At 43.6% G+C, this 11,341-nt stretch overlaps 1 protein-coding gene across 1 annotated transcript in view; it reads right to left on the bottom strand.

The window, feature by feature from the left end:
- Window positions 1-434: 434 nt before the first annotated feature.
- KIAA2012 (KIAA2012 ortholog) overlaps window positions 435-11,341 on the bottom strand; it is a 115,419-nt gene continuing 104,512 nt past the window's right edge. Inside the window, exons 18-23 of the mRNA XM_059927356.1 lie at window positions 8,193-8,307; window positions 6,354-6,691; window positions 4,291-4,472; window positions 3,492-3,664; window positions 2,446-2,665; window positions 435-573 (exon numbers count right to left, since the gene is read on the bottom strand). Coding sequence (XP_059783339.1) covers window positions 435-573; window positions 2,446-2,665; window positions 3,492-3,664; window positions 4,291-4,472; window positions 6,354-6,691; window positions 8,193-8,307 — 1,167 coding nt within the window. The remainder of the gene's footprint in view (window positions 574-2,445; window positions 2,666-3,491; window positions 3,665-4,290; window positions 4,473-6,353; window positions 6,692-8,192; window positions 8,308-11,341) is intronic.

The raw sequence follows: 11,341 nt of genomic DNA, 5'->3' as shown, positions 1-11,341 counted from the left end.
ATACATGAATTAGCTCCTCTTTGCTAATTCAGAGTTATTGCATTATAGAATTTCCATTTACCTACAGCTCTTTCAGAGACACTGAAATGAAATACTTCAGCTACCCTAAGATTATGTTAATGTCTTACTGAAATTAAGCTGAAATTTACTGAAATTCAAACAAATTATGAAATTACTGGCTAATTTTAGGCACCAAAGCTTCTGGATTTACCTGGTTCCAGAGAACATAAAGGATTTAGGTGTGTGACAAGTTTGACTGGGTTGAGTAAGGTTTGGGTGGTGGGGAGGGAGGGCCTAGAGTGAAGTGAAGTGTGGGGTGAGGTGAGGTGAACCAGATGAAACGGAGCTAACTGAGCTCAGGACGGAACTTCATTACAGAAGGAAGTTACTCGTTTTCTGTCACCACCTCCTAACTTTTTAGTTTTCTTCTAGTCTTAAGGTCTTGGTATTTGTAGGAACTGGAAGTAAGAGTAGACCCATGGTCTGGAAATGTTCTGTGTCCACTGTAGGCCGTTGGCTTCCTTACGGAGTTCTTGGTGGAAATGAAGATCTTTCTTCAAAGCAGCTTTTTGCCTGAGGAAACAACCCCACCCGCAATCACAATACTGATTAAGCATCCTAGAAATTGTCCTTATAAGCTCGTGGAAAATTTTTGGATTTCAGTCATCATCAGTTAGACTTGGGGCTACTGATCTTGCATTTTAGTGGAAGTTCATACTCTGTTCATTTAGTGACTTTACATATGAGGTTTAGAGTATCATGATCCTCCTACTAGGAAAGTGAAAGGTGTAACAGTTCTTAAATTTGTATTGCTGGAAGGGACTCCCTTGTTTTGGAGATGAAGAAACAGGCCAGAGAAGTTAACTGTACCTGGGCCAATGTCACACAAGTGAAGACAAAATCAAGCTAGCTAGCATCAAGTTCTCCTAACCCTTGCTGGAATGAGGCTCTTTAACACCCCTCACATATCCCTTTAATTACTTGGTTTTTTGCTTTCAGCTACTTGGATTAGTGTTGCAAAATTGCTCAACTTCCCCTCGTACTATTTGCCAGTTTTCTTTTTGTGGAAAACTGCAACTCCAATAGCTTGCTTTTGGTTTCAATACTTATGAACCCAACCCTACTGCTATGATACATGGAACACATAATTTTGAAATTGAATCAAGACTTCCCTAATGATCTGTTTTGTAATTCGTGTAACAGCTGAGGAATGTTTCAGGCGAGGAACAACTCAAGGTTAGGTGGAAAACCTTGAAATAGAGTTGTTCTGGCTTCCTTCTTTTTCTGGTCCCCTAAAGAGTATTTATTAGATTAAGCTTAAGTTGTAGAAAATAACTTTCAAGGGGTAAATTGTTTACAGTTAAGATTGGAATTGTGGTTTTCTGTGTTGGGCTTCTTTACCCTTCACTTTTAATGGTTCTAAAGGGGGATGACTGTTTGTTGCCTTCACTAAGAGGGGAAATTTATGATATAGCCACTACGGAGGACCTGGTTTTTAAAGAGTCAGTTGAAACCACTTTACTCAAGAGATTCTATTAGCAGAAAGATGCAGTGGTCATAACTATTGCAAGAGAACAAAGGGGGAAATGCTGTTGGCCCCTGATGGCTGATTCTGGGCTATTTCTCCTAACAAGGCCTATGTCTCTGACCTCATCTGGAAGTATTCTTTGTGCCTTGTTCACTTCATTCCAGCCACGCTTTCTTTTATTCTTCCACCATGCCAGCCTCATTCCTTTCTTTGAACTTTTGCACTTGCTGTTTACCTACTGGAATATTTTTCTTCCAGATGTTTATGTGGCTAACTCGTTGTAATTCAGGTTTCACCTTATGTATCACCTCTTCTAAGGTGTTACCCTGGCCGATCTGTCTGAACTAAACCTCCTGCAATCCTATCACATCTTTAAAGAATTTCTGAATAGCATTTATTGCCAGCTTAAAAAAATCTTTGTTTAGAGTCTGTCTCCCCACCCCCACCCCTAGAATGTAAATGCCATTGGAGAAGAGACATCTGTCTCGTTTACTCCTGAATTCCCAGTGTCCAGAATAGTGTTTGGCACATAATAGGTACCCAATAAATACTTACTGAGAAAGGTACTGGTTCAGGACCAGGGGGTCTTAGATCTGGTCCTGGTACTGCCCCTAAGTCACTGTTAGCCCTAATCAAGATCCTTCTCTCTGGGACTTGGTTTTCTCATCTGTGAACCAGAGGGCTGAGATAGATGATCTGTAAACTCCCTTCTAGCTTCAATACGAGTTCTTTAAGCCATCAAGAAATTCTGTGACCTTTGCAGCAGGAGAATCTCTATTTTTTAGTTCTTCCAAACCATGCTGTGGGAAGTGGGAAAACGTCACGTGCCCAAAGGCAGTGCAAAGCTGGTACTAGTGGCAGGCAGTCAAGCCTCTGAACAATCCCACTACTGCAACTGTTGCCCAAATAGCAAATACCTGGCTTGTTCCTGGGCTTGTTTCATGGCTTCCTCCAGAGCCAGCCTTGCTGCTTCCTCTTCCTTTCGCCGTCTGTCCTCTGCTTCCAGCCGAGCCTTCTCTTCTGCTTCCTGTTTCCACTGCTGATACTCCAGCCGTTCTTCTTCAGCCATTTCCATCAGGCGCTTTTGTTCTTCTGCTAACTGCATTTCCAATTCCTTCTGCCTTTGCTTCTCTGCCTCTGCAGAACAGAAAGGCAGGTAGGCTCAGCAGGGGTCTCATTATTGGGGAAAACAGCTCTCTGATCTGACTCTCAAGTTTGTGATTCCCAGGGACTCCCAGTGAGATATTCTGCAGCTTACCTGACAGCAGGTTGCCAGATCCTCTGTGGGGATTACCTTGGGTTAACTTGCTAACTTAAGAGTCCTTTATCAAGTACCTACTATGTGCAGTGCACTGTGTGCAATGAATACAAAACCTTGGGGAAGAAGTTTCCAGAGCCTGGTACATTCATGGGTGGTATGCAGATGGGTTGGGGACAGGTGTCACAGCAGGGTCTGGAGAAACTTGGTGCTTACTCAGCTGGACTGACCAGTCTACAGGGTGTCATCTGCTAAAGTGCTTTCCTATTCCTCAAACGTGAGGCTGTAGAGATTCCACACATCACCTGAAAGGCTGCCCTGAAGCTATCCAGATGTTTGACTGTTTCCATCTGCTAGGGAAGGAAGCAAGGAGCAGGGCTATGTCTCCAATTTAGGCAGCTTCTGAGCAATGCTGGAAGGGCAATGAGAGGGGCAGGGTCCCACTTCAGGAGATTACTGAATTGGGAGTGGGACCCAAAAGTCATTTCCACAAACGAGTCTTTCTTATTTTGATCTGATATCTCAACTCACTAGAGTCACACATATTAATCACTTGGAAAAAAATCAGCTTATCCATTTAGAGTGCTTCACACTGAGACCTAGGATAGGAATAACTCTGGGGAGAGTCAAATGAACACCCACAGTGGGATAAATATACTTCTGTCCCAGATAGATGGGCATTGCCGAGAGCTGAGTCCCCCTCACCAGCCTTCTTGGCTTCCTCCTGCTGCTGCTTTCTCTGCAGTTCCTGCAGTTTCCTCCGGAACGCCTCCTGTTGCTGCCGAGCTCTCTCTTGGACCATTTGCAACCGGAGCCACTGCTTTCTCTCCTCCTTCTCCTGCCTCTGCTGTTCTTCCTCGAGTTTCTGTTTCCTCAAGCTGAGAAAACCCACAAATTGGTCAGGGAAATAGCAGGAAACACTGTCCTTGTAGGACAAGCCGTGCCTCTGATGGAGGCTTTGCAGGCTGCAGGCCACACGGAGCGTCCCATTCAGAGGAGACTCGTTTTCTAAGGGAAGCCTAACTGAAGAGCAGAAGCAAGAACACAACATGCCTGGAACTAGAAGCCTGGAAGTTTCTACACAGCTCTGTGCTCTGGCGCGGGGGGCCTACGTTCCCAGAGCCTCATTTTCCATTCTTATCAAATGGATTTTGAAATTCCTGTCTCAAAGCGTTGTTGTGAAGATTAAATGAGCCCAGAGGCCTATGGAAGAGCCTAACACAATGCAGACAACGTGGCAAGAGGCGCAACAAGTGTTTGCTGGACGGGATCTCAAAGCCCTCCCGGGAAGATCCCGTGAACATCTATCTGGAGTAACCCTAATGGTTGAAGACACCACATCTTATCTTTGGTCCAGATTGTTCCTAGGATAACCAGGATAGTGAAAAACGAGACGTGCTGTTTTACTTCAGGGCATGAGCCTCAGAACCAGCTTTACCCCTAGTGGAAGTCAACCCCTGCCTTATCTTCTGCTTCCTATCGTGGCCGTGGCCGCCCTACCCACCGGATCTCCAGCTCCAGCTCCTCCTTCATCTTCTCTGTCCTCTCCAGCTGCTCCTGTTGAAGCCGCCTCTCCTCCTCCCGCTGCCTTCTCTTCCTCTCCACCTCCAGCCATCTCATCTCGGCCCTCTCTGCTCGCAGCCTGGCCCGGGAAGCTTTCTCCGGCTCCCTCTTAGCGAGGAGGACCTAAGGAACCAGAGTGTTCTTAGTGCAAGGGACGTACGGGGACCTTGTCTCGGCAGCGAGCCGTCCTCCACCCACGGGATGTTGCCTCTAATTAGAGATTAGGTGGTTTCCACACTCTGACCACAGCCGTATAAACTCTGCCACCACTGGCCTGGGCTCTGGGATCTGATCGACCTGGATCCAAGTCTCTCTCTTACTTGCTTCAGAATTTGGGGATAACAACTTAATTTCTTGGATATTGTCTTCCTTTTAGCTGGCTGTTACCAGAATTAACTGAAATAGTGAAAGAGCCAGCATAATGTCTGGTACATCGTTTGTCTAGATGCACGTTATAATCACCCAAGGAGCTTTTAAAAAGTACTTGAGGCCAAAAGCCCCACCCAGACCAATTAAATGAGAATACCTAGGTGGGAGGCCTTGGTGGGTTTTCAAAAATTTAATTTAATTGTTTTGGCCATGCCACAGGGCTTGTGGGATCTTAGTTCACCCACCAGTGATCGAACCCAGGCCCGGCAGTAAAAGCTTGGAGTCCTAACCACTGGACCGCTAGGGAACTCCTTTTTTTTTTTTTTTTAAATATACTTTTTTCTTGGTGGTTTAAAAAAGCATATTCCGGTGATTCTAACGTGAAGCCAGGGCTCAGAACCACAGGTTCTAGAAAAAGGCTGTTTTAGGGGCAGACTTAGGTGTAGATGTGTCAGACTCATATTTAATCCTATGCAAATCCACTTTTTCAATGAAACTTTCTCTTAGTTTCTGTGAAGAGTGTCTTAGCTTTCTTTTTCTTCCTGATGCCTCCTCCTCAGTCAGAAATATCCTCCTGAGGGGAACCTTGAATGGCAACTCTTCCATGGGCACTCTGTGTATCCAATTTGGGGTGGATACTTCCTTGCTTTTTAGCCTTTGCTGAGGCAGCATGGTACTGTGATTTAAAATAAATGTAGAAATTCTGAGTCTATAGCAGGCTCAGAAAAGTTCAGCCCACAGCTTAAAATTTTCATCTGTTGTATAAAGTGGAATCCTATAGTCTAGGCAGCTGGGAAGATTGAGAACTAGAAAGGAAAATCTTTCTGAAATCCTTTTTGGAAGACCACAGGTTGTAAAATAAATAAATACATAATAATTTAAAATAGTGACAAGAGCTCTGATTTTGGAGTCGAAAGATCTAAGTCTCGGCTCTACCACTTGATGGTTGTGTAACTTCTGGCAACAAACATCTAACTCTTTTAAGCCTCAGCTTCTAGGTCTGTAAAATGGGACGAATCATACCTGGGTCACAAGTGTGGCTGTAAAGATTAAATGAAATTCAGCAGAGTTGTACCATATTTGCATGTAACTTATGCGAGTTTAACCATAGTGGTTTAGCTGTGGGTACGTTTGCAGTGTTTAAAGAAAAGGGAGATAGATGTGTGTGTATAACTTACCCATGGCCCAGATGTGTGCCGCAGAAAAGCAGATTAGGAATGCAGGAATTTCTGCAGCTTTTGAGAGGCAAGCAATACATGAACTCCAGGCCAAGTCAAGAATATGTGCTTGGCTCTGAGGCCTGAATTCACCTTTCCCTGTAACTGTGAGGCCTGTACCTCTCACAAATGGGTGCTGTGCCAACTTTCTGCTCTTTAAGGGTGGGTACCTGCCCTAGTAGTTTGAGAGCCTCACAGAATACATCATTTCAGAGGGGCTTTGCCACCCTGTGTCTTTGATCAGATCTGGCTCCTTAAAGGGTCAGAAGGTACCAAAGTAGAACAAATAAAGCCACTATGTAGTAGAGCTGTTTCAGTAACTGCAATGTAATTCAGGGCAGTTTTTCCGACCTCTGCAGTTGCATCAGTGAGGACTGAAATCCCTCTGGCCAAGGTGAGAATATTGGACCCTACCTACCTTGGAAGGGTCCTTATGGCTTCCCTCTTCTTCAGATTCCATGTTTCCAGGGACAGGTGCAGTCTGGGTAGGCGATGACCTTCCATCTATAGAAGCTTGGCTCTCAGGGGCATCCAATTTGGAAGAAAGCCAAGGGTCCTCTACAACAGAGCCTGAAGGAAAGAAACCTCCATCTGAGGTGTCTTTAGTTTTCTTAGAGTTCATGGCATCAGGCTCACCCAGCTCTGCTACTATTTCCAGATTCCTTTCCTTCTGTGTCTTTTTCCTTTTGACTCCAGGTTTTTTTTCTTTGGGAATTAGCTCTGATTTCTTTTCAGCCTTTGATTCCTTTGACTTTCCTGGGAGAGAACAATGGGGGATAGAGACATAGCTAATAAACGTGATCTCTGCATCCTTTTCAGTAACTTTAAAACTTCCGTGTGCAATGGAATCACCTGGGTGCGGATTCCTGAGCCACACCCCTAGAGTCTGATTCTGTAGGAATCTGCATTTTAACAACCACTCCAAGCGTTTTGAGAAGGGTAGTCCATAGACTACCCTTTGAGAAACTGCCTTATCCTACTTGGATCAACTGTAATTCAGCAGTCTTGCTACTAAAGAAGTTCTGATTTACCCTGACCTATGGTCGGGGTAAGACTCTCTGGAGGGAAGACCTATAGGTACAGCTGGAAAGTCATGCCTTAGGAGTCTAGCTTGAGGTTGCAACTTTGTAACCTGGTAAAGTTTAAACCTTCCATACTCTAAGGCCTCTTCCTCAGTTCTCCTCTGGGGCCACAAGTATTTCCTTTCACAGTCCTGCCAATGCTACCCAAGTTATGGGCTACAACGATGTAAATTCAGCAAGACTTTAAAAAGCAAACCTCAAAAATAGGTCTGGATGAACAACAAGGTCCTACTGTAGAGCATGGGGAACTATATTCAATATCCTGGGATAAACCATAATGGAAAAGAATATAAAAAAAGAATGTATGTGTAGAACTGAGTCACTTTGCTGTACAGCAGAGATTGGCACAGCATTGTAAATCAACTACACTTCGATTTAAAAAAAAAAAGATCTGACCCAGGAAACTATCCAATGTCATCCTTTTTGACAGCCTTTGATTTGTTTCGAGGGTCTTCATATGGCCGGGAAAGAATGAGTGTAGGTTTTATGTTAAAGAAGGTCCTCAGAACACAACATTGTAAATCAACTCTACTCCAATAAAAATTAATTAAAAAAAAAAAAGAAAAGAAAGTCCCCAGAAGCATAGGAACCTGAATTCCTTGTGAGGTGCAACACAAGGAACCAAGAAGAAAAATGACAGCTGGAGTAACCATTCAGAGCACGTTGCAACCTTCCCCTTCCCAAATGCTCTCACGGACCAGTTCTCAGATTATGACATATTTATTATTCACAGAGGCAGTGTTTGAGAGTTACGAGTTTGGAATCAAATGACAGGTCCAGATCCTGGGTCCACCACTTTACCGTTTGATCTGTTTGATGTTACGCAAGTCACCCAACCTCTCCACATGATATAATAATAGCGCTTACTTTATGGAGCTGTTGTGGGGATTTCATGATGTCATAAATGCAGAGCTCCTAATTCAGTGGGTATTCATTTAATAGGTGTTAGTGTTATTACTGTAATTTTCTCTGTTGCTGATTACAGGTCTCTAGGGTCCCCTGGTTTCCTCTATCCTTATCTCCCAAGATATTGACATGAAGTAAGGCTGCAACACCATCTTAGCTGTGGTAGTCAAGGAGACTCAACACAGATAGTTTGTCCCATAGGATCCATGCTGATTCTCCATGGCACCTCCTGGCTACCATTAGGTGTGTTCTCCTGGATGGTCCCTTACCAACAGCAGCCTCTGCTTCCCCACCGAGCTTTCCTTCTCTCTCCCTCTTGGGTGCCTTGGACTTATCTGTCTTGGCTCTTCTCTTTCTCTTGGCTTTGTCAATCAACTCCATCTCCTAAAGGTGAAAAATTAAGGAAAGGGAACATGATATATGTAGAAAGCAAGGAAAAAAAAAAACCATCAAAGGGAGATTATGTTGGGAATTCCCTGGCGGTCTAGTGGTTAGGGCTCGGCGTTTTCACTGCCGGGGCCTGGGTTCAATCCCTGGAATCCCTGGGTTCAATCCTTATTTCAATTTCTTAAAATAAGACAACAATGATGTTTGCTGCATTGATTGACATTTCCTTTCATGAACGATTTCTCTGTAGCATGCAATGCTGTTTGATAGAATTTTACCCACAGTAGAACTTTCAAAATTGGAGTCAATCCTCTCAAACCCTGCTGCTGCTTTATCAACTAAGTTATGTAATATTCTAAATCCTTTGTCATTTCAACAATCTTCACAGCATCTTCACCAGGAGTAGATTTCATCTCAAGAAACCAGTTTTTTTGTTCCTCCATAAGAAGCAACTCCTCATCCATTCAAGTTCTATCATGAGATTGCAGCAATTCAGTCACATCTTCAGGCTCTACTTCTAATTCTAGTTCTCTTGATATTTTGACCACATCTGCAGTTATTTCCTCCACTGAAGTCTTGAACCCCTTAAAGTCACCTATGAGGGTTGCAATCAGCTTCTTCCAAGCTCCTGTTAATATTGATGTTCTGACTTCTTTCCATGACTCATAAATGTTCCTTTTTTTTTTTCGGCTGTGCCTCACAGCTTGCAGGATCTTAGTTCCCCAACCAGGGATTGAACCTGGACCGCGGCAGTGAAAGCGCTGAGTCCTAACCACTGGACCATCAGAGAATTCCCCACAAATGTTCTTAATGGCATCTAGAATGGTGAATCCTTTCCGGATGGTTCTCGATTTTGCCCAGATCCATCAGAGGAATCACTAGGTATGGCAGCTAGAGTCTTACGAGATGTATTTCTTAAAAAATAACACTTGAAAGTTGAAATGACTCCTTGACATGTGGGCTGCAGAATGTTGTGTTAGCAGACATGAAAACAACATTAATCTTGTACATCTCCATCAGAGCTCTTGGGTGACCAGGTGCATTGTCAATGAGCAGTAATATTTTGAAAGGAATCTTCTTTTCTGAGCAGTAGATCTCAACAGTGGGCTTAAAATACTCAGTAAACCATGTTGTTAACAGATATGTTGTCATCCAGGCTTTGTTGTTCCATATACAGAGCACAGGCAGAATAAATTTAGCATAATTCTTAAGGGCCCTAGGATTTTCGGAATGGTAAATGAGCATTGGCCTCAACTTCAAGTCACCAGCTGCATTAGCCCGTAACATTCAGCCTGTCTTTTGAAGCTTTGAAGCCAGGCATTGACTTCGCTCTAGCTCTGAAAGTCCTAGATGACATCTTCTTTCAGCATAAGGCTGTTTCATCTACACTGAAAATCTGTTGTTTAGTGTGGCCACCTCGGTTAATTATCTTAGCTAGATCTTCTGGATAACTTGCTGCAGGCTTTTGCCTCAGCACCTGCTGCTTCACCTTGCACTTTTGTTATGGAGATGGCTTCATGCCTTAAACCTCATCAACTAACCTTTGCTCGCTTCAAATTCTTCTGCAGCTTCCTCACCTCTCTCAGCCTTCATAGAATTGAAGAGAGTTAGGGCCTTGCTCTGGATTAGGTTTTGGCTTAAGGGAATGTTGTGGCTGGTTTGATCGTCCATCAAGACTACTCAAACTTTCTCCATATCAGCAATAAGGCTGTTTTGTTTTCTTACCATTCATGTGTTCACTGGAGTAGCGTTTTAATTTCCTTCATAAACCTTTCCTTTGCATTCACAACCTGGCTAACTGTTTGGTGCAAAAGGCCTAGCTTTTCAGCCTCTCTCAGCTTTCCACGTGCCTTCCTCACTAAGCTTAATCATTTCTAGTTTTTGATTTAAAGTGAGAGACGTGAAACATTTCCTTTTACTTGAACACTTAGAGGCCATTGTAGGGTTACTAACTGGCCTGATTTCAATATTGTTGTGTCTCAGGGAATAGGGAGGCTTGAGGAAAGGAAGAGAGGGAATGGCTGATCCGTGGAGCAGTCAGAACACATATTTATTGATTAGGTTCACCATCTCATATGGGCATGGTTCATGGTGCTCCAAAACAATTAAAATGGTAACATCAAAGATCACTGATCACAGATCACCGTAACAAGTATAATAATAATGAAAAAACTTGAAATGTTGCGAGAATTACCAAAATGTGACACAGAGGCACAAAGTGAGCCAATGCTGTTGGAAAAATGGTGCTGATAGACTTGCTTGAAGCAGGTTGCCACAGACCTTCAATTTGTAAAAGCACATTTATCTGTGAAGTGCAATAAAGTGAAACATAATAAAATGAGAGGTATGCCTCTAATTTCTGGAGCATAAACAGGAAAGGAGTGTCTTTTGTTATTCATTAACAAGCCCCTTTCAACCACACCTGAGCTTATGTGAACGGAGTTATTTTGGAAAGCCCCTAAGGAGGGGGAACCAACCATGGGATTAGAGGGTTGGACCTTTCAGCCCCCTGCCCCTCCCACCACCTCAGAGGAGGGGAGAAGGGCTAGAAGTTGCATTAATCACCATTTGCCAGTGATTTAATCAATCATGCTTATGTAATGAAGCCTCCATAAAAGCCCTAACCAACGAGTGCAGATTGCTTCAGGGTTGGTGAACACATCTATGTGGTAGGAGGGTGGCACACCCCAAGCTCCATGGGGACAGGAACTCCTGTGCTTGGGACCCTTCTGGGCCTTGCCCTGTGTACCTCTTCATCTGGCTGTTCATATGTATCCTTTAAAATATCCTTCGTAATAAATCTAAACTAGTAAGTAAATGTTTTCTGAGTTTTGTGAGCTGTTCTAGCAAATTATTGAACATGAGGATGGGTCTTAGGAACCCCTTATTTTATAGATTGTTGGTCAGAAGTACAGGTGACAACCTGGGACTTGTGATTGGTGTCTTAAGTGCAGCAGGCATGTGGGACTGAGCCCTTAACCTGTGGGGTCTGTGCTAACTCTGGGTAGTTAGTGTCAGAGTTGAATCGTAG

This window comes from Balaenoptera ricei, chromosome 7 (assembly GCF_028023285.1).
Source record: "Balaenoptera ricei isolate mBalRic1 chromosome 7, mBalRic1.hap2, whole genome shotgun sequence".
NCBI lineage: Eukaryota > Metazoa > Chordata > Mammalia > Artiodactyla > Balaenopteridae > Balaenoptera > Balaenoptera ricei.
The sequence above is the reverse complement of the archived record's forward strand: the minus strand, read 5'-3'. Positions and strand labels throughout refer to the sequence as shown.